Source organism: Leptodactylus fuscus, chromosome 2 (assembly GCF_031893055.1).
Source record: "Leptodactylus fuscus isolate aLepFus1 chromosome 2, aLepFus1.hap2, whole genome shotgun sequence".
In the NCBI taxonomy this organism is placed as follows: domain Eukaryota; kingdom Metazoa; phylum Chordata; class Amphibia; order Anura; family Leptodactylidae; genus Leptodactylus; species Leptodactylus fuscus.
In genome coordinates, this window is record NC_134266.1 from 212,970,462 (window position 1) to 212,994,547 (window position 24,086).

The 24,086-nt window shown below is 39.9% G+C and overlaps 2 protein-coding genes across 3 annotated transcripts in view; one reads left to right on the plus strand and one right to left on the minus strand.

Annotated features, from left to right (window-relative positions):
- Positions 1 to 24,086, minus strand: part of TPT1 (tumor protein, translationally-controlled 1) — a 279,090-nt gene that overhangs the window by 152,117 nt on the left and 102,887 nt on the right. The window lies entirely within an intron of this gene.
- Positions 1 to 24,086, plus strand: part of GTF2F2 (general transcription factor IIF subunit 2) — a 131,606-nt gene that overhangs the window by 55,147 nt on the left and 52,373 nt on the right. For both annotated transcript variants that reach the window (XM_075265478.1, XM_075265479.1), the window contains one exon: positions 11,644 to 11,725. In XM_075265478.1, coding sequence (XP_075121579.1) covers positions 11,644 to 11,725 — 82 coding nt within the window. The remainder of the gene's footprint in view (positions 1 to 11,643; positions 11,726 to 24,086) is intronic.

The following is a 24,086-nucleotide window of genomic DNA, read 5'->3' on the forward strand; positions in this document are numbered from 1 at the left end:
AGACTACTGTTGTAGATTGTGTTATAGACACAGACAGAGCCTCCTACATCTGTATCCTTTTCTGCATGCATGACTGAAAGAATGCAGATTGACACCAGACTGAGAGAGGGCTCCCTTTGCATTCTACAAATAATGTCTGTTGCCCTCATCTTATGAGGGATGACTGCAATGGACATTAATAATGGAAAGTTTATTTGCATATTGTTCCCCAGAATTTGAGTGGGGCATGTATGACTATTTAAAGTGCACCTCCAGAATTAACTCTGAAATCATTGAGTATGGAAGGCCCTGATGTCATCAAAGGACCTGCTGTATAACTGGAAGAACCTCAGACTGCACGTTTTGGTGTGTGCATGAGACCTTAATGTAAGTTTAGTACAGGGGTAATTAATTCATTATTTACTTCTTCTCCCAGGCTGTGTTAAAGGGATTGTCGATCTTCAGCAAATAAATGTTATTGTTTGTATAATGGAAAGTTGTACAGCTTTCTTAAATAGTTTCTGCATCAATTCCTCGTGTATTTCTAGATCAGTTCAACTTACGTCCACTAGATAAAAATCAGTTCATGGTACACCCAGGTGCACGGCTCGTTAGTCTCAGCACAGTAATTAGACATCTCTCTTGTAATGAGTTGAGCACCTTAAAGGGGTCGGCCACTTTCAGACCAATATTGAGAAACAAATGTTATTGTTTGTTCAACAAACAGTTATACAATATTCCAATATACTTTCTGTATCAATTTTTCACGGTTTTCTAGATCTCTGCTTTTTGTCATTCATTCTGTTCCTTCTAGAGGATAAAAGTCTGACCATGGTCATGTGATTTACAGTCCATGGTCATGTGATGAGTACACAGGTGCACAGCTGATTACCAGGCAGATGTCTGATTATTGTGCTGTGACTGTAACGAGCCGTGCACCTGTGTGCTCATCACATGACCATGGACTGTAAATCACATGACCATGGTCAGACTTTTATCCTCTAGAAGTAACAGAATGAATGACAGCAAGCAGAGATCTAGAGAACTGTGAGGAATTGATACCCCTTTAAGGCTGGTTGGTTGTAGCTTTTTTTTTTCTTTTTTTTTTTTTAGGCAATTGTTTTAATACAAGCAGAGCTCACCAAGCTGTTACTAAACCTGCTTACCAACACTTGTATGTACAAGGCCACAAGCTAAAGTATAGTTAAACTGCAATCTAAACACACATTATGACCAAATCAATGAAGTAAATTGCTGTGCCATTTATGTTACTTCGGTTTTATTTTTTCCGCTTATGTTATTTTTGAATACTCTTTTATTTTCTGACCACATGATTGGAAGACGGCCATTGGGAGCAGCTATAATTTACCACATTTCTGTTGTGCACACATACGCCACAAACTAGTAATCTAACGTCATTACTCTGTCTGAACACCACACGTGACTCTACTGACCTACGTAGTCATTATACTATAAGTGGGATATTCCAACACTATTGTAATGCTGAGACAACATAAAGGGTTTGTCTGGTATGGGAATCTCATTTTCAATTACCCTGTTGGTGAATTCTGAAATAATAAATTTAGGTAATTTTTTTTTTTTGTGTTTATAAGTTAAACTACTTGGTCACATTATCAGAACCAGCCTTTTACCCTAGGCCTCCTGCCCCCCAGTTGCTCCACCTTCTCTCCCTTATTGACCACTAGTTGCCTGTGCTGTGGGCACTGGCTTTACTGTAGTCTGCCAGCCCACAAGCGCAGGTAACTACTTGGGGGAGGAGGTGAGGGGGCAGAGTACAGGTTCCTATCACATGATGCAGGGTCAGAACCAACTTGGCAACCCCGTGGTACAATATCTAAAAACCCTTGGAATTGAATTGAGTCAGACTCCTTAGAGAATGTGTTTTTAAGAATGTGCACCATCAACTGCACGCACTTTTTTTCCTGGTGGAGTTTTAACTGCTATATTGTGTGAATACATCCTAAAGCTGCTCTAGAATATATATATATATATATATATATATATATATATATATATATATTTAGCGAACATTGTGCATTGTCCCCAATGTGTTAAATCAACCAGTATATTTCAGTGCCATCTATAGGAATAGGAAGATTGTCATAAGAGACAGTGTGCCTATCTAATAAGACTGTAATCCAAAATGTAGAAAAGCTGTACAGGTAAAACAGAGCACTGGACAAATTGTACATTTTGGCAGAGTTTACTCTTGTTACTAAGACTTGGCAGGAGAGAAAAATGCCGACACTTGGAAAAAAGACTGACTCACAAATTCCAACCCTTAAAGAAGTTAAATCCATGTATAAAAAAGAAAACAAAACAGAAAAAAACACACACATACACTTGTACCACACCCTCCTTTAAAATCCTAGTTTGGTATGTTTCTAGTGTTCATCAAAAAGTAATTGAGTATATGGCAAGTTCCCTGGAAAGGATCACCGATGGACTGCTTGGAATTTCAGCCATGCCAGAAGTAGATGGAGAAATTGCTTGGCCATGTGTGTAGACTCTCTGCTAGAGACTAATCCTGTGAAGCCTTCCTTTATATTACGCATGTGATTTTTCTGCTTCTGTGAAGATAGTTCTATCCACTGTGTATTTCCTACTGTGACTACAATTTTTGGATTTATTTTTGCATATTACTACTGTTAGTGGGCACTTTAGTTTGATCAGTAGTTTTATTATTATTATTTATTATGCTTGCTTATAGAGCACCATCATATTCCGCAGCGCTTTACAGATATTATCATTCACTGTCCCATATAGGGCTCACGTTCTACATTCCCTATCAGTATGTCTTTGGTGTGTGGGAGGAAACCGGAGTACCCAGAGGAAACCCACGCAAACACGGGGAGAACATACAAACTCCTTGCAGATGTTGCCCTTGGCAGGATTTGAACCCAGGACTCCAGCGCTGCAAGGCTGCAGTGCTAACCACTGAGCTGCCCATAGTTTTTATGCAAGCAGCTTTTTGACTGATCTCTACTTGTATTGTATAGATTTTGGGGTGTTTCTAAACTAGCTGGTGTTTCGAAGACTTGTCCCTGGCTGAAAAAATGTAGCTTTCTATTAGGCTAAATGTATTTGTCCATATGTAGAATTGGTACATGCATATGCAAAGTAATCCTGAGAAGTTCTTTATGACAACATATTTTTGACCATGTGTTCCCATATGGTGTTCCATATGGATATCATGTACTTCTGTAAGAGTCACATATGATTTTCTGTACAGATACTGAGTTCTAGTTCTTCAAATTTAGTTATTCTTGCAAAATGTTTAGGGGAGTGTTTTGTGACTTCTACTGCAAACATCCTTTTTTTTCTTTTCTTTTTTTTTTTTTGCACAAATGCAATTTTTCAACTGCCACTATCAGGGAGGGAGGGGGGAGTTCCTCCCGGCTCTCACAGCACAGCGCGATTGGCTGTGCTGTGAAGAAGAAAGAAAATCAAAAGTGCCAAACTGCTGTGTTGTTGGTTTTTTTTTTTTCCCCCCCACTGTTTTGACTGATTTGATTAAAAAGTGACCAAAACAATAGAAATCCCACATAATGTATAACTAAAAAGTGCACCTGGCCCTGCAAAAAAGACACCCTATGTATCTCTGTTAATGCGGCTTTGGAGCTGTTGCAAAACTACAACTCCCAAATAGTAAATATTTTACCACATTGTTTTGCTTGAAATCCCCCCCCCCCATTTCCCTCCTCTAAAACCTAGGTGTGTCTTACGGTCCAGTGCATCTTATATTACGGTAATGAAAAATACAGTAATTTATGGTAATATTTAGAGCAACATTGTAGTTTTACAACAGTGGTTGGAGTTGCAGCATATTTTCCCATTTAGAAGGTAAATAAAAAAAATAATTAAAAAACCCCCCAAAAAAACTCTTCATCCATAAGCCCTTTTTTGATTTGTTCTTTCTTGCAAAATAACCATCAACACAATCTGCTGCTGTTAGTATGGCAGTGCCTGTCTTCAAAGTTGTCCATTTTAGCCTAGTGACTGGATAAGATATGAGCTATCGTATTCATATGGAGCATTTAAACTATTATGATCTAAGGCAAAATCGCCATTAACTGTGACATATCCTTTAGCCAATGGCAGTGTGCGACAAGATGACATGGCCACAAAATAATTGAAATAATTGATGAGGGCATTCATATTGATTAATTGCGCTGACTTTAGATTATTTTGTGATTAATTACCCATCTCTACTAATTTCCCTGAAATTCTGTGCTAAAATACACTCTTCTGTATTTTTACACTTTGGCTCTTCTTTGTTCTTAACCTTTATTTCCTTGTTTTTCTCTCTGCTTCTGACTAGAGCTGTGTGTGTGTGTGTGTGTGCGCGCGCGCGAGTGCGCGCGGTCTTTTTATAATGTAAGGAATGGTGTAGATGACTCAAGTCACCAGTTGAAAGCACAATTTACACAGTACTTTTTTTTTTTTTTTTTTAAATCGAAATATTGAAAGATGCAAAACTCTGCATGCAGTTATGTCTCAGGCAGATATTTTACTATATTACTGTTTACAAGTATGTTGTGATTAAATAGTCGCTAACTTTTCAGGCGACTTGGTCTCATAGAGCCATGTGATTCTGTATCAAAATGTAATTCACTTTATTTTACATGTCGCTGCTTTCTGCCTGAAAAAAACGTCTTAAAGTTCCTGCCACTAGGTGGACAAATCACGGAGGAGGCTGGGGAAAGCATAACGCTGAACGAATAGAGAGGGGAGGGGTTGATTTTCCTCATGGCACACGTGTGAGAAGCGGGATGGTTGTTACTGCAAATTTCCAGCATTGTAGACCATTCTGACCCAGCTGTTCAGAAGTGTTGAGAGCAGTAGTAATTCATGGGAATGCACACTCTACCAACAAGCATGTGTAGCTCCCAGTTTCCTTGTCCACCATCCAGACACAGGTGGTACCTTCATTACACACCTGTCTCTCTAAGGGTTGGTTCACATTTGCGTATGTATTCCATCTGGTTAGAATCTGCATGGTGACAACCCCCCCCCCCGACCAGAATACCAATGCATCTGCAAGCGCTATGCTGTAAAAGCACATGGACCCCATAGACTATAATGAGGTGCGTGTGCTAGCCATGCACTGCCCATACGAATTGTTAGTGTGTGGCAAGCACACGCACCCCATTATAGTCTATGAGGTCCGTGTGCTTTAACTGCACAGCGCTTGCAGTTGCAATGGTATTCCATTCGGGGGGGGGGGGGGGGTCCTCAGGCGGACTCCCCCGGACAGAATACATACGCTAATGTGAACCAGGGGTCAGGGTATGTTCACAAAGCGGAATTTGCATTCCGCTGTGTGAAAATTCTGCGCGGCTAGCCACAACGAGATGCTGGTGCAGTGCATTCCGCTTTGATCAGTTTCATGTTCCCCCTCCATCTCTGCCTCAGTATAACATTCCCCTTCCATCTCTGCCCCTAGGTTACTGAGAGACAGACAGACACACACACTCACTCACACTCTCTCTCTCGCCACACTGCATCTCACATCCCCTCCCCTCTCAGTACCTTAGGACACACACCACACATCTTCTTGCACTGTCCTGCTGGCACAAAGACATTCTTCCCTAGTCACGTGATATCTGACATCACACACAGGTCCTCTCTACAGTAGTACAAGCTTTCCCCGGTCACTCCCTGCTGTTATCGCATTTATAAGAGCAGGAGGTGATCGGGGGAAAGTTTCTAGTAAAACACTAAAGAGACATAGCGGGACATGCACGGGACCAGAGTATAAAAGCGGGACATGCAGGGAGCTATGTTTTCATCCTAAAAGCTATGTGGGCCGGACAGAATCAGACAAAGGGCCTCTATATGCAACCGTAACTGCTCTTGTATCCAGTCTAGAAGTGGACAAACAGTGTATTAGAGCCTCTTTTGAATGATAACTTTTCCAATGAACGTTTCCTTTTGCTCGAATATCATAACTTACATCAATCATCATTACATTCACAAAGTTTAATTTGATTCCAACAACTTTTTCTGCTGTTTTAACTTTATGTATGTTTGGATCAATTTTACCATTGCTCATGTTTTCAAACTCCTGCAGTACTTCCTGGTTGACGCTTCCAGTTTATGGGAGTGTTACTGATTTTCCAGTCCGCCCTTCCCAGCATCTGCCCTTTGAGCCTCCTAACAGTTTTTCATTCACGCCCAGCACATCCCCTGATAATATGCAATATTATACTGTTTGCTATCTATCTATCTATCTATCTATCGATCTAGTTTGTATGTGCATGTACATATTCACCTATATATGTGTATGTGTGTATAGGCTTGAAGAGTTAAAATTTATTATTTATTTTTTTTCTTCAAAAAGCATCAGCTTTTTATAACAGCCTTGTAGCCACCCATTATTCTTGAGAAGGTCCACACCTGGGACACGTATTGTGGTGTTCTGCTCAGAAATCGGTGCTGTAGGAATTTTTCAGTGCCCTGATAAGTGGCACCCATTTTGTCTCCTTACAAGTTGCATTCAAAGTATTTTACAAATTCAGCCATACACCACAACTATCGCATCTGCATTCACATTTTTCAGTTTTCTGTTCATTCACAAGAGCAGGAAATAAAAAATGACCCTGCCAGATCCCTTGTATGACAGACACCAACTGTGCTCCACTGACCAGGCTTACTTATAATGGGGTCCATCTGGGTTCTGTCATTTTAACGGAAAGAAATGCTACTACATGCTGTGCTATCTTCTAGCAAATGTGACAAAATCTCCAATGGAAACTCCAGACAACAATGTTTCTTCACTTGAGCTCTTGTACATTTTACTTGCTATTATTTGAAGGTTGTGAGAAGGGGCTAAGATTTCGTTTTAGTCTAGTAACTTATCTGTAAATTTAATGTGCCAAACCATTATATATAAAGAAGGACACAGGTTTTTTTTGGCCGTGCCATTTGCTAATGTGTGTTAATAGTGTAGTTTAGTGTATTTTGGTGAACTGGAAGTCAAGCTTTCAATGTGTTCCTATAGGAGTCAGAAGAAGGCTCCCATAGGAATGCATCTAGAGAGAAGGTCTCGTGGGGCAATGGTGCTGTCAAGAGGAGCCGGTATCTTTTTCTTGACTTGTACTATTAACACACAGACATTTAGAATTGGATGGGGGGGGGAGGTTTGGAAGTGCTTCTTTAAAGTCGTGGCATATTGAAGTTTTGTGTGAGCCTTGTGAAGCATGATTTTGAAGACGGTCTTCCTGGCTTTATACCCACCATTGTGTTAGTGCTGTCAATCAGCAAAACAAGCCCATTGAAAGTCCTCTTATTCCGCAGAGCGTGGTATGGTAATGTGATTTTGTATCTCTCTTCATAACATGTTAATGGGATTCTCTAATGGTACTTTTCAGAGGACTGGATTGCAGTTGTGCAGATAGCGGCAATCTCTGAATCTTTGCTCTATGGCTTAAATAAGAAATACTTCATTTACTCTTGATTTGTTTCTTAGGCAGTCCCCAGTTTAACCATCTAAGGCACACCACAAATAAGACAATAGCGATTCATGGAAGTAATGCTGGCATTTATCTAGTGAGTACTGATATGAGTCATTGGTTCCGGTATTTCCTTACTGACATGTTATGATAGTATTGAGTTACTATGCAGTTAGGGTGGATTCTCATTAGTGTTAGCCTTAATGTCCGTTGCTCTCATTCTGGTGACAGATGAGAGCAACGAACATTAAATAAGGCCCCACGGGATGACCCGCAGCTATAAAACCGTGACAGGAACGCATTGCGGTTCTTTCTGCAGCGCTTTAAACAGAAAGTTTGTGGAGTTTTCCTGCGCAGACTTTGTTACAATTATATCTATCAGTGGTTGATAGCCCTCCATGTATGAGTTTGCATAAAGAGATACTAGCCTCTGCCTGCAACTTCGTCTGCGTGTTGTTGGCGTCGATATTCCGCCTATTCAGCAAATTGCTATCGTCGATGGTTCGCCTGCTCCGGTGTTTTGTCAGCTCTCAAGCTGGCCTGCTGCGGAACTTGTTCCTCGCACCATGCCTGTGATTGTTCCAGCTTATCAGCAGCTCGCTGGGACGCCATATAATGAGCGTGTCTTTGGCGTTGATGATCCCCCTGAGCTCTGCTTGAGGAGAGCTATGTGACTTCTGGCTACCCTCATAGCTCTCATTGTTTTAGAATTTTGTGACATATTAGATTTTCTTTTTCCAGCATGTTTAAAAGTAGCAAACTGCCAATTTGGATTAAAGGCGTTTTCCCATCCAGTGAGTCAGCACTGCCTGGAGCAGATCAGATAATATGCAAATGCATGTACACAATGTGCTCAGTGTTATTTGTGTGTTTACATAGATATATAGCAGACCTGGCTTTATCAGAAGCTGAGATGAGCTGCTGCAGGAGCAGTGTAGTATAGTATGTGAACATAAATTCATAACAGTCGTCAAGCCATGTCATTTACCGGGATAAAAAGCAGCCTATGTTTTAATGGAGGTTACAATCTATCTATGTGCCCAATTTCATTCAAATCTGTTCAGCCGTTTTTGCGTGATCGAGGAACAAACACACAAACATTCAAACTTTCACATTTATTTTATATTATTATTAGGAAAGGAATAGGAATTAGGATAAATGCTTAAACAAATAAAGGTATTTTGAACCATTTGCCAAAAAAATACTGATTATATCAATCTGCTCAAGCTTCTCTCCTATAACATGCCTTCTACAGACTAGACTGTAGTTTTATGTGACGGGTTCTCTTTAAGTATCTGTCTGTTAAACTGTCTCTCATACTCATAGGGTCTTTATTTGTCATCCACATATCTTGCGTTAAGTGAGACTATTCTGATAGAAAATCGCCATGAACATGTGATGATGTGTGATTCTTCAGGCATGTTTACTGACGGGTTCGGTAGAGGTATTCCCATCACGTAATGTTATGGCGTATTGCTAGGATATACCAGAACTCGCTTATTAATGGGAATCTGTTATGATCTAAACCTGGTCTGCCTTCAGAAATCACCTCACGCAGTTCACATCTGTGTTGTGGTTTCCATCATAAATGTATTATTGCATTTCTCATTACCGGCTGTGCAGTTTTGTAGTCTACACTTTGCTTTTTGTGTAATTCCATGGAGTGTTTGATTCTTGCAGTAATGAATAAGGCTGGATATACATGGTGCTTAAAGTGGTATTCCAGACACAGCAAGCGGGGACGTGTGTTTCTCACCACCACCAGTATAAAACACCCCAGTTCTAGTGATTACTGGGGGTTCCAGCAGTCAGACCCCGCCGATCAGCAAGTTACCCTGTGGAGAGGAGATTAATGATGTGGATAGAATACCCCTTTAATTAATAAATGTAAATTTTTCAGCTCTGTCTTGAGTGATTTTCCTTGGAGGTCTTGTGGCGGAGAACATTCATATTATGATTTGTAGTGTGTAATTTAGTTTTATGTTATCTGCTTTCTATGGCTTAATTATTTCAAGCCTTTTCCCTCCGTCAGAGATTTTGCAGTTTGGTTGCTGTACAGAGACTCCCTGTAGAGAGGATTATCCAGAGCAGAAAAAGCTGCCATAGAGAATCTCAGATGTCTAATAAAATGGATAGGTTAGAATTTTGTTCAATTCCTCTACTAGTCTCTTCAGTAATAATACATGATTTATGTGCCCTCCTCTGACCTATAAGTGTAGGCTTCTCTAAGGTACCAGAATTACGGTTATCAAATATATTTCCATCATTGTTATGTTATTGGCCCCATCATGACCAATTCTGATCAGGCCTAGATGTTAAATAAGTTGTGCAATTTAACTATTCGTGTACTCAGATTAGGCAAAATCAGTGTACGTTATCAAATGGAATCATTGGAGTAAATGCACGTCTAGTTATCGCTGTTATACATGTTATTGCTCTCTCTGGTGTTCTTTTGTTTTTTTGTCTCAGAAAATTCACCCAATGGGGGTCATTTATCTTTTGCGCAATATTTTTTGGGGGTGCTTTTTTTAATGCCTTGACATTCTGTACATTAAATTTACTTAAAGTGCAAATGTATAATAAATTTTGTGCTATGGAACTTGTGATTCCAGTGCTGTCAGATGTGGTGTGGTTTTTCACGCTGCCCATGCGCTGGAGTTCAGTCTCTCAAACTACCAGACGCACGCGCGCGCGCACACACACACACACACACACACTTTTTCATTTTTTGTTTGCTTATTTTTGTCTGCATTTTGGAAAAAATTCCAGTCTATTTTCCATGGCAACATGGTGGTTCAGTGATTAGCACTGCAGCCTTGCAGTGCTGGAGTCCTGGGTTCAAATCCTGCCAGAGGCAACATCTGCAAGGAGTTTGTATGTTCTCCCAGTGTTTGCGTGGATCTCCTCCCATACTCCAAAGACACACTGATAGGGGAAAATGTACATTGTGAGCTCTATATGGGCTCACAATCTACATAAAAACAAAAAACATTCCAGTCTATTTTCCAGACAAAGTAAAGTGATGAGCCTTGTGCAAAAGCCTTAAGAATAGGCACAAAAACATGGTACAACTCGCACACAGTATAAAACTAAAAAATAAGTGTTTTGGTCACCTCAAAAAAAAAAATGCAATAAAAAGTAATTAAAAATTCTACATATAAGAAAATGGCACCAATAAAGACAACTGCAAAAATGTTCCCTCTCATAATTCCTTCAAAAAGAATGAAAAAAAGTTATGGATATCAGAATATGTTGCTCCCAGCAAATGGTTTCTTTTTGTAATTTCACAATATGGTGTTAATTTAGTAAAAGTTGTAAAATCTAATGAAGCCAATTGTAAATAAAGTATTGCTATAATTGTAAAGGTCCGTTATAATAAGCTGCTATGTAATTGTTGCGCCCTCGTACAGCTATGTCGACAGAAAAATAAAATGATGAATTATGGAAGATGGAGATGGAAAATGTGCAAATCCTGAAATGACTCTGCATACCTAAAGGATTAATAAATTCTGGAGTATATTTTACTTAGGAATCTTGACACTATATAAAATCCTGTGCTGAAATCCCCCATGACGGATTCTCTATTGCCAGCAGAACTCTGTAGAACGCAATGTAGGGAAGCAATGTCTGAGCTTTTGTCAGCTGGGAACGCAAATCCTATGCTAGGAAAGTAGGAATTTGGCAATATGGATGCAAAGTGCTTCTGCTCCTGATCCTATAGAATCTGGATAGGGATACTGCACCTACCTATTTTTTTTTTTTTTTTTTTTTTTTTATATTCCTATTTTTTTTCCCCTTTTGCTTAATGCTATTTTCAGTAGCTTTTCTTCTCCGCTCTTAGATACGTCTGCCAGTGTTTGATAATTTATGCATATTTTTTGTGCTTTCTTGTGTAGGAACGCTAACTTTACTAATGTAATATATGAATTTTATAATCTGGGTATTTTAGATGAATAAGGCTTGCTATTAATTGATTAAAAATAAATAACTAAAACACAAGGTGTTTTTTTTTTTTTTGTGTCTTACTCTAGTCCTGACTTCTGAATATTTATTCATTCTGTTGTAGTCTCTGCCGAGTTTGGTGTATGAAATTTTTTTCCTTAGTAAATGGATATACCGTAATATGTTTCTTTGCAGCCAATGTTGTTTTGTTAGAATCCAATTTTGATCTCCTTTTCATCTTTCACAGAAAAACTGGCCATTGAAGGTATTGTTGTGCAGCGTGCCGAATGCCGACCAGCCGCCAGTGAGCACTACATGCAGATGAAGAGGTAAGCTCTATTGTATGCAGGTTTTGATTTACACTTACATTTTTCTCTGCAATGAGTAATACATGTAAGTGTTTTATTTTGCTACTATAATTGTTTGCTGCTTTGTGGTCACTCTGCTGCAGTAAATGCACATTATATACCATAATACTGTTTAAGTAATGTCCATCGAGTTTAGTTTTTGCATTCCACTTACAGTGAGGAGGATTAGGGGCTCATTACATTGTAGTGAGCTGTGAGGCTCCTGGGAGTAGGGTCCCCAATGGACAGTCTTGCATCACCTATCCTGTGAATAGGTGCTAGATGTTGGTTGTAAGAGAACCTCGTGAGTGCAGTTATCACATCCAAGGAGGTGATCATTGGGGCTCTATCATTGGGAATAGTCATTTTTAACTAATCACATACTTGCACAGGCTTTAGAAAGGCTATTCCACACCTACTTTTTGTATGTAAATTGCCTGAGTAGTTTTTGAATGAGACCGTTTTTATTCATATGCTAATTGGCCTCCTCTGTGCACAGGAAGTTCTGAGCGAGCACTCCTATCCCTGCTGTGTGTGAGAGCAGGGAGGAGGAGTCAGCAGCAGCAGCCTGTGCTGTACACACAGCAGACAGTGCACCACCATGAGACTTTTGGGTGCACTCTGGAGCCTAATTCGCATATGAATAAAAATGGGATCATTCAAAAACTACTGAGTTGATTAACTTACAAAAGTTAGGTGTGGAATCGCCTTTCTAAACGCTATGCAAGTGTATGTTTAGTTAAAAATTACTTTTCCGAATGATAGAACCCCTTTAACATATTATCTTCTATCTATAGTATAGGGCAAATTGATGCAAGCATGACATCACAGTATCAAAAAAATGCAATTTTTTTTATTTTTATTTGATAAATGCAAAATAATACGTGATTGCAATTTTTTATATTACAGTACAATGTAGTTTTACATTATTTACTTTAAAAACATCTTATCTCCTTATCTCTCTGTAATGCATAACATTCTAGCCTTGTCCATGTCGGCATCCTTTAGCCTAGGACTGGGTGATTAATCCAATAAGGAGACCTGAAGAGGACCAGAAGCTGCTCAAAACTGCAGGCACAAGCTTGGGAATACTGCAATAACCAAATCAAGGCTAGTTACCCATACTTGCCATGCAGCCATTACACCATGTGCAACATTTCCAGGACTCAAAATTTTGTTGATCGAGAGACACTAAGAAATCTCATAGGGCATATACCAATCTGAAAAAAACGAAAAATTTCCCCCTTGATCACAGTTGGTCATCAGAATGAATCAACAGCCAAACAAAAATACATTATTAGAAATATTAATGTTATTTTGTTCAGAGAAATTCTGTAAGCCATTCTTTAGTCTATAAACTTTTTAAAATCTACTTTATCCCACTCTTAAGGTGACTTCCTCAGAGTCACATATCTTTGTAAAATATTCAATATTGAAACTTGTAATGACGTGTAGAGAAGCCTTGAGAGATAGGACTCATAAGGTAACAGTATAGGAAGAGTCAGGTTGTTATAAAAACAATATGGAGTTTTATTAATGTCTTCATGGAATAACAGGAACACAGGGAAAACTTCCAGAATAACAGAAATATCAGTCAATGTCTCATTAGCTTACATAATCAGAGAAGCTCATAGTTTGGTTTCTTCATCTGGATATCTTGTAGAGTTACAGCTTGGTTCATGCTTGATCTTCTGGTTGATGGACTCTGGGATAGTCACGACATCTTGTCCAGGATGACAGAGAGAGATAGCAGGCAAACCCTCCATAGATCCCCCATGGATGACCACCACCACCATGACAACCCAGACACGGGTGTCTGTCACTCATTTATGTTCATAAGAGGGGGTGTTTCCCTCCATTTTGTTGCTTTATAAGTACAACTCTAAAATGGTGTACCCTAACCGCACCCATGTACCAAAATATAGAAGAATGAAGTCAGAGTATTAACCCTATGTATGTCATGAATATTGTAATATCATGATATTTAACAATCTTATAGTAGAGCGGGCCTGTTGGTTTTGGGGCGTATGGTGAGATATACAAAATGGGGCAGATGTATTATGCCTTGTGCAAAAGTTATCCAGCATATAGGGCTTGAGGGGTGGGGGGGATATTTTTATTTATTTATTTATTCTTTTCACCAGTAGGTGTTTTTTTTTTTTTTTTTTTTTTTTGGGGGGGGGGGGGGGAAAAGGCATCTCCAGACTTGCCACTTTCCTAAAAAGGAGTGGGATGTGGGTGAGGCCATAGTTGTCTGGAAACACACTGTGGAGCTGTAGAGGCAAAACGGTATAACTTACACAGTGATGGAAGCCATTCCATTTTTCTCCCTAAACCACGAGCTGGTTAATAATTTTTTTTTCTGTAATCGTTTCATTAATGCTGTGGCTCCAAGACATCTCTGTTTTCAGTAATGAGATCTTTCCTTGTGTTGGAGTCCCCCTGCATCGGCCAAGGTGGCGGGGCTGTATATGAACACAGTAATGTGCAAACATTATGAAATGCTGCTAATTAAATCCCTGGAGATTCGTCTACTTAAGAAGATCTGCTCAGACGGAGGAAAATATATTCAGTGCTAGAAATTGAAACACGTTTTCAGCTCCTTTGTTGCATAAGTGTCTTGAGATAAGAGGAGAAAAGCTAGAACTACTGGATGTGCAGTTGGTACATGGTGAATTAATTTATGCGTGTATTTGTTGGTCATTAGTTATGGTTTTTTTTATTAGTTTTTTGCTAGAGGGTTAGATTCCACAGAAAATAACTTTTTAATTGGCCGTGTGCTTTATATTGGCTGTTTTACTGAATGATAAATTGGTCAGCGTAGAAAGTAAGAGATTTCCATGCAAATCTGGCCGATGAGTTTAGAATATTTAAAGCGTACCTCCAGTTTTCTTCAAAGCACAGCGGAAAGCAGAAGTCGGCGGCAGAAATAAAAACCTGTTAATAGGCATGATCTGGTCAAATCATTGCAAGGGCTGCTGTACTCATAGGACTCTTTCTCTCCCTTTTTTTCATCCGTTCATGCTTAATGAATGAATGAATTTTATTTATATAGCACCAACATATTCCGCAGCACTGTACAATTTGTAGGGTTCAAACACAGACAGAAAGATACATTACAAAGAAAGTTATTTCACCCAATGGGACTGAGGGCCCTGCTCGCAAGAGCTTACAATCTATCAGGTAGAGGGGGTGACACAAGAGGTAGCAGGGGAGGCATTGCTTATACAGTGGTCAGACAATTTGTAATAGAGGTTAATGTCATTACACAAATAAAAAACTTTATGAGCCGTCTCCAGTCATGTCCTTTAACATGTGGATGGAGCTTGGACCTATAAAGTTAGCCTGAAATGGCATCATATCATGTAGGGTAATGTGGGAGCAGGGGCAGGGGAGGGTTAATTTTTGGGGATTCTAATCACGGTACGGAAGGGTTTACATTAGGAATTGTGATAGGCCTGTCTAAAAAGATGTGATTTTAGTTAATCTGATTGTCCGGGATAGAGCATTCCAGAGAAGTGGTGCGGCTCCGGAGAAGTCTTGTATACGAGCGTGGGAGGTTCTGATAATAGAGGATGTAAGTGTTAGGTCATTGAGTGAATGGAGAGCACGGGTTGGGTGGTAGACAGAGATGAGGGAGGAAATGTAGGAAGGTGCGGCATTATGGAGAGCCTTGTGGATGAGGGTGATAACTTTATATTTTATTCTATAATGAATAGGCAGCCAATGTAACGACTGGCACAGACCAGAGATATCGCTGTAGCGTCTAACCTGATAGATGAGCCTGGTCGCTGCATTCAGAATAGATTGTAGGGGGGAGAGTTTAGTGAGGGGAAGACCGATTAGTAAGGAGTTACAGTAGTCAAGGCGAGAATGAATCAGAGGGACAATAAGTGTCTTTAATGTATCTCTGGTAAGTGAAGGGCGTATTCTGGAGATGTTTTTGAGGTGTGCTAAGGTTTGAGATGTTTTAGGTTTGTTCACATGTTGGAATGAGGCTGCAGATTTTCTGCAGTGGTAAAAGCCGCGCCTAAAGCAGGATAATGGGGAAACATTGGGAAATTGCTGCTGCTTTGGTGAAGGCCTGCAGCATTGACAAGTTGGATGAGATTTTGTTCTTATGCTGTGCTGGGATTGTAATATGCTGCATACTTTTTTGTATGCAATTCCTTGCCAGAAAATCAGTAATTTATCTACTATGTATGAACATCTTGTAAGGATATTTGAGTTATCTTTTTCCTTTTTGAAGCTGTCACAAATGGGACTTGAGAAGAGACAGTGAGGGTGGTGTCACACTTGCAGTTGTCACACTTGCAGTTGTCACATGCTCAAGCCGTGGCTAAGATTGGCGCAGTTAACTGAATTATTAACTCCTTCTTGCATGTCAATGCAAGAAGGTTCTATTTGGTTCTATTAAGGATGTACAGATATTCGCATTCAGCCATGAGTTTACAAGCAGTCCATTTACAGAGCACACCAACCTAGTGTTTTTGGATGGGTCAACCCATTTGGTTTGCTCCTACCTAATCTTCATGGATCTTCCAATTGTCTTTTGACAACAATGTGCCCCGGCAGGTCCAATTTTGTAGAGGTTAATTTGCTAGTTATTTCTATAGAAATTTACTATATCTAAACTTGCCAATTAGTCACATATGTTTTCAGGCAGCTGGAATTGTTGCCCATGGTGAGTAATTACTAATTTAGCTTTAGACATCTGGGGCGTTCAGGAAGATCATGCATGGACAGATAATAGAGAGACACATCAAAGACCGGTAAATGCGCTATTGATTATTGGCTAGCTTGCACTGAATTCTGGGCCAGCACAAACATCGATGTCTGTATTTAATAAGCGATGCTGCCCGGCAAGGGGTCTTACACAGAAAGCAATTGTGTATCTGCAGTCAGAGATCTTCTAAGTCAAAGCATTGCCAGCAGGAGCCAGCGGTTGTTTGATGAAAAGGTATCATTGAATGAATTCTATTTCATGAAGATGCCACGTGGAGAGTTCTTACCTAAAAAGCTGTAGATCTGCCAGTGTCATGCCATTGTTATTGTAAATTCAATACATAATCTTTCCGATGCTTTACCTGCTTTGTCATCACCTAAAATGTCTGGCCTAGGGGCTACTTCATGCTCTTGCTTTAAACTTGCATGTGTAGTACAGGAGCTATAGGTAGCCCTGTACCAATGTGTAATAAGAACATGGACAAGTCCTTCTTTATTTTCAGGATCTGTTTGCTCATTCAGTATGAAATACAGAAATAAGATTGACTAGTTAGGCTTTGTATACACTCACCGGCCACTTTATTAGGTACACCATGCTAGTAACGGGTTGGACCCCCTTTTGCCTTCAGAACTGCCTCAATTCTTCGTGGCATAGATTCAACAAGGTGCTGGAAGCATTCCTCAGATATTTTGGTCCATATTGACATGATGGCATCACACAGTTGCCACAGATTTGTCGGCTGCACATCCATGATGCGAATCTCCCGTTCCACCACATCCCAAAGATGCTCTATTGGATTGAGATCTGGTAACTGTGGAAGCCATTGGAGTACAGTGAACTCATGGTCATGTTCAAGAAACCAGTCTGAGATGATTCCAGCTTTATGACATGGCGCATTATCCTGCTGAAACTAGCCATCAGATGTTGGGTACATTGTGGTCATAAAGGGATGGACATGGTCAGCAACAATACTCAGGTAGGCTTTGGCGTTGCAACGATGCTCAATTGGTACCAAGGGGCCCAAAGAGTGCCAAGAAAATATTCCCCACACCATGACACCACCACCACCAGCCTGAACCGTTGATACAAGGCAGGATGGATCCATGCTTTCATGTTGTTGACGCCAAATTCTGACCCTACTATCCGAGTGTCGCAGCAGAAATCGAGACTCATCAGACCAGGCAACGTTTTTCCAATCTTCAATTGTCCAATTTCGATGAGCTTGTGCAAATTGTAGCCTCAGTTTCCTGTTCTTAGCTGAAAGGAGTGGCACCCGGTGTGGTCTTCTGCTGCTGTAGCCCATCTGCCTCAAAGTTCGACGTACTGTGCGTTCAGAGATGCTCTTCTGGCTACCTTGGTTGTAACGGGTGGCTATTTGAGTCACTGTTGCCTTTCTATCAGCTCGAACCAGTCTGGCCATTCTCCTCTGACCTCTGGAATCAACAACGCATTTCCGCCCACAGAACTGCCGCTCACTGGATGTTTTTTCTTTTTCGGACCATTCTCTGTAAACCCTAGAGATGGTTGTGCGTGAAAATCCCAGTAGATCAGCAGTTTCTGAAATACTCAGACCAGCCCTTCTGGCACCAACAACCATGCCACGTTCAAAGGCACTCAAATCACCTTTCTTCCCCATACTGATGCTCGGTTTGAACTGCAGGAGATTGTCTTGACCATGTCTACATGCCTAAATGCACTGAGTTGCCGCCATGTGATTGGCTGATTAGAAATTAAGTGTTAACGAGCAGTTGGACAGGTGTACCTAATAAAGTGGCCGGTGAGTGTATATCCCGATCTACTGATGTGAACCAAGCGTAGGGTGTATGACCGAAAACCCTGCACGAAAGTCCTGCAAGCCCGACGTTTCATTCAGTTTTCAGTTAAATAATGGACATCCAACGGACCCCTTTATAGTCTGTTGTGTCCTGCGGGCACCATTATTGTCCAAACTCTGCACAGATGTGAACCTGCCTCAAACTAGCATCCAAGAGCTATAGGGAGCCATTGTTAAAGCAAATAAATTAAAAGTATACTATTTAACTTTTTTTTCCCTTTACGTCATAGAATAGTGTATACTACTACTACTACTATTACTACTACTACTGGTAATATGATGGCTATTACTATAATGACTGACTACTATTCTACTATTCTACTCTTTTGTTCCCAGTCAGACTAATAAAACTCCACATATCTATTACATAGATGAAATGTATAGTAGATGGACATCACAAATATGGTATGTCCAGAGCCTTACCATACAGTTTACCATACATAGCTTTATCCACTGGAGCTATACAATCCACTGTTGAACGACTGCAAGAGAAGATCTTGACCATTCAACTATTGTATAATTTTTCATTATCCAAATAAAATAATTACTGAGGTGGTAATACCCCTTTAAATGTGCTAGGCCATGGTTACAAGTGCTGTTATTCAGTGCTGGGCTGCTATACTATTTTCTTTTAGTATGAAGTGTTCCTAAATTGTTAAACATTAGAGAATTTATGTGCACCTCAAATAGCTGACTTTCCGTATTAATCCCATCTCTGGCATCCAAAGCACAAGCCCTCCCCGGAGATCTGCCACATCCATCAACAGCCAAAGTGGTTTTGGCAAACTCCAGACCCCTGTGTAAATAATAAGTCTTGTATCGAGCAGTATATTTATCACATTTCCTTGATTTACTCGCTTTATATAAAACGTTGGCTTGGGATCCATTACCAGGGAGAGTGCGGAGCAGAACGCAGTCTACCATGTACATACTATAAACTGGGGACTGTGGGAACAAACTCTGGTAGTTTTTGTTTTTAGAGAATGGACTCTCAATGTTTAGGAGATGTGCCAATTATTATAGTAAGGTGGGGGGTTTAATATTGAAAATGGCTTGTTTATCTATTTGTTGATGCATAGGTGTTTAGTCGTTATATTAACTAATGTGATCTATGTACCACACAAAGCGCTACCCCCTTGTTTCCATGGAAACATCCCTGGAAGTTAATCATTCTGATTAAGGAGGCCGTGAATAAGCTATTAGCTGGACATGTGAAATAACAATACATCGGTGCTCGGTTTTGATGATATGGCTCCTGTTTTTTAATATTGGTATTGTAATGATTGATTGATTGTAATATTTAGTCATATGAATAAGGCCTTCTACAATTAAATAAATAAATATGATTTGATTGGGAGCGTAGTTGTAATAGCACTACACGGCCACTACACCATTCATGGAGCTGTTTGCTTCCAGCTTCTCGCGTATTGCAGATATCTGCTGATTAGTGCGTGTGCTGATTGTTGGACCTCCACCAATCTTCTATTGATATCCTAACCTAAGGATAGGCCATCAATATGTTTTTAATAACCATTAAAAGAGAAACCCAAGCCAAGTTTTTTGCACATCCACATGACTTGACACATTATTATTGCAGCACTAGACATACTTTCTCTATAAAGGTGATCTGATTTGACACAGACGATGTATTAGATTAGAATAATCACAAAAGCTCCAGGGTCTGCATTAGAATTATACCACCCAGAGCTTAATGTATTTCTGGGTAGACTAATAGTTCTTTGCGACCGTTGTGCTTCTTAAAATGTACATGATGCTTCAAAGTGCTTGTTCTTTAATTTATTCCGGCGCTGTTAGTGTGACTCATTGTTTCAAGATTTTGCATACTGACGTAAGATTATACCTGCAGATTCGATTCTTATCAAGTAAACTGCAGCTGAAAGGCACAAAAAAAATAAACGCTGGAAAAAAGCCCTAATGTGTTGGTCTCGCAACCCGGGGAAGATTAATAATTTTTAATTTTGACTGCCATAAAATGTCTATTGCAATTATGTGCTAATGACTGCTAAGAAATATTAGTCTTTAACCCGTTAGTGGCCGACCTATAGACTGGCTAATTTGGTCACTAAATGGGCCTTATTCTGAGGAAAATGATATTCTACATCTCTTGCTTCAGAATAAGGGTGAATCTCATGCAATCTATGAAGCGGTGTACTCACAGCTGGGCACCTGTTCCTAATGCCCATAGTCAAAAAACTCTAATCCTGGGCGGTTAACCCTCACTGTTGACCACGACCTGCCTTCAGCTAATCATTTAGGTCGTACAAGAGACGTACAGCATGATACAATGGGTGCACTGCTTATGTAATGTAGTCAGGTGGCCCCAAGGGATCAAAAATAGTGTGTAAATTGATTAAAAATTAATTTTCAAAAAGTCTAAGTTAAAAAATAATCTATCCAATACCAAAGTGCTTTCTAAAAAAAAGAAATCTAAATCAAAACATAACCCACATATTAGAGGAGTTGTCTGGCCCTAAATTGATTTTCTATAAATGGTGCCATTAAACACCACAACGTGGCCTGCAATAAACATTGACAGAAAAATAAAAAGGGGCAAACAAGGCATTCATTAATCTTTTACTTTTCCTGTTATAGGGGAACTTTTCTAACAGCCCTGTATATCAATTTACTAAGTCTTTCCAGCTCTATAACATGCTCCCTGAAGATTGGACTGCTTTTTTAACATGACCGATTTGCTTTCAAGAGGTTGTCCACCTTTATAGTCCCTTTATATAGAAAGGGTTCCCTCATACTAGAACGCCCCACTGCTGGTCCTCCCAGTGTTCAGCTATGCTGCTTAAAGGGGTTGTCTCATCACAAGGATCCTATCTATACTGCTTGTTAATGAGAATGTAAGACTTTTCCTAAATACATTGCTTCAGCAAAACTGCTTTGTTTGTCCTCTATCTTACTTTATTAAATTCATTGTGGCCACAGCCCTGACTTAGCTGCTCATGAGTCAAGTGATGTATCTGCTGCTCTCAGGGGGGAGGGGCTAAGTGCAGGGAGCCAGCCTGTGTTTCTAGCTATTCCTGTGTCTGCACCACGTGACCTAGCTTTCTGCTCTCAGATAGGGGAGAGGAGCTGCTTTCATTTCTTCTGTTCTCCCAGTTATCAGGCTAGCTAATTCAATTGTGTTCATTATGGCAGAGACAGGCAGTCTCTGTATGTAGCACAGAATGGAGTTGCTCCTGCCTGTACTTCATAGTCCAATATTGTGCATATAGTGTTGTTTGAGGACCTTTGATGACATCCGAGGCCCTTCAGCCGCCCCATAGGATCACGCTATGCGGTGGGCGGAGCTACACGTTAATTTGGGGGTGGAGCTAAACGATTTTACAGTAGTGAAGACTGGGGAGTATGCAACGTGGGAATACCCCTTTAAAGGGAAAGCCTGAGAAGATTTTAAAAATTAAAAATACCATAAATGATGGCAGAACAGCCTCTTAGCGGTATCCCTCATGCTTAGAGGTCTAAATTGTGACATTCACAAGCCACAGGGCCTGGTTTTTCCACTCCGAGCCCACACACCTAGCAAATAATGTTACAGTACAGTTTATCAAACTAAAGTGCTACAATATATGATGATATACAAGTAAACAAAATTAATTAAATTGCTCTTTTTCTAAATACTAAACTAATTTTAGTCCTTTTAGATGCTTTTATGGCTATTTTTGATACTATGAGTTACGGTATATAGTCCCTTTCTGAGATGTGTCACAATAGTATATCATGGACAGTGGAGAGGCTAGCCCCCCTCGTGGTGTGATTTAGAGCAATGACTAGATGAAGCTGCTTTCCCATGACTAGTTATATATGGCTTAGGCAGGAGCAAGACCTGATGCTACATTGCCTGGGGTCAGCTTAGGGTGGAAATTGATGTTTGTTTTAGTTTCCTCCATTATCTTATTTATTTGGCTTTTGCTTTCCTCCGATCTGCCATGTCTGAAGACTTTCGAGCTCCATTGATTTAAGCTTCTAAATGCAAATTGGATAATTTGTGGACTGGCTGTGTCTATTAATTGTATTTGTCGGTTTCACTTTTTTGGAGATCTGCCTTGGGTACAATAAGTTTTCAATGTACTTTTTTATTGCTTTTAGTAGTAATTAATAATTTGGAGAAGAACTTCCTCCTGTGAAATCTCCCATGCATAGGATTAGATGTGGTGGCTGTCGCTTCAGACTGAGGTCTTTTGAAGTTTTTTTTTGTATTTATTTATTAATTCATCAAGGCAAAATGTAAATTCTAAACATTATTTAATTATAAACAATAAATCAAGATAATTTTTAGATTACTATCTGTATTTATAAAGCAGGTTGGTGGCATTGTTCCATGATTGGTGGTGCTTCACAACTAGACCATTATTGATAGATATTAGAACATGACCTGCTAGCAGTCACTGCATTTATTTGTTATTAAAGGAGTTCCATGGCTGATTTATTTCAGGCACAGCATGCCATGGTCTGTGTCCGGCAATAAAATTGTGATGTGATTTGCTTTAAATGAAAGGCAGGTCAAAGGCATTTGGATGTCTCACTGGTCCAGCACTTGGCGATGTCTCATTGCTCTGCACTATCCGGCAGTCCCAATCCAAAAGAATGGAGCCTCAAGTACTGTCCCACCAACAACTCCATTAAAAACAGCCCAATTCTTGAGATTGGTGGGTGTCACACTGCTGGGACTCCCACTGATCATTAAGTTAATCTTTATCCTTTGAATGGTTGGTGATTTGCTCTCACTGGAGGACCCCTTAAAGGCAAGAGCATGTGTCGGGATTTTGTGGCGAGCTCCCCCTATAAGAATCTGCTGCAGAATTGTTCCTGCTGTTAGAATAAATGAAAGATTTGTTCTCCAATTCACTTTAGTGGGAAGTTGAGGTGGAATCAGTCCGAATAGTGACCGGGATTCTTACACCTCCGCCAGCTTATTTCTTCATTTACCTGTTGTGTTGAGTTCTTTTACATACACTGGAGGCCGATATGTTAATATAGGTTTTTCTTTCTTGTATAGTGTGCAGTGCTATTCTATAGTATTCTATAGAGAATCATTGTGTATGTTTTAGGCTAAAGCCCCACGTTGTGGAAATGCAGCATTTTTTGTTGCAGATTTTGCTGCGGGTTTTTTCAGCCAAAGCCAGGAATGGCTACAAAAGAAATGGGAAATATATAGGAAGCTCTTATACTTCTACCTTCTACTTAATCCACTCCTGGCTTTGGCTCAAAAAAACCACAGCAAAATCTGCAACCAAAGAGGCTGCCTTTCCGCAATGTGATGCCTAAGCCTTAAAGGGGTTTTCCAGCCCCCAAAGCATTTTGCATACTCTTCACCCATCTAAAGGATGGGTCATCAGTATCTGAACAGTCAGGGAAAAATACTAAGCGGGCATAAAATTAAAATTTTACTTTTGTTAAATAGATATTAAAATTCCAGTAGGTAGTAATAAAATCAAAGAAGAAAGAAAAAAAACATTGACCGCATAAACCAGTCCTATGGGAGGTGATAAATACCCCTTATTGTGTATCACATCACCTTTTCCATATAGGAAAGAGAGGGACACTATTCTATATATGCTACTCCACTATACAGTATGTAATGGTTAATGCAGATGCAGTGCACAAAGTGCTGCAGCAGTCCTCTTTATAGAGATATACTCTGTACACAAGATGCTCCGCAGACCCCAAGAGATGATCAAAATGGGAGCCCAGTACTAAATTTTATTGGTACTGACCAGCCGAACTCGAATCACAGGGGTCCGCTGTGGCAA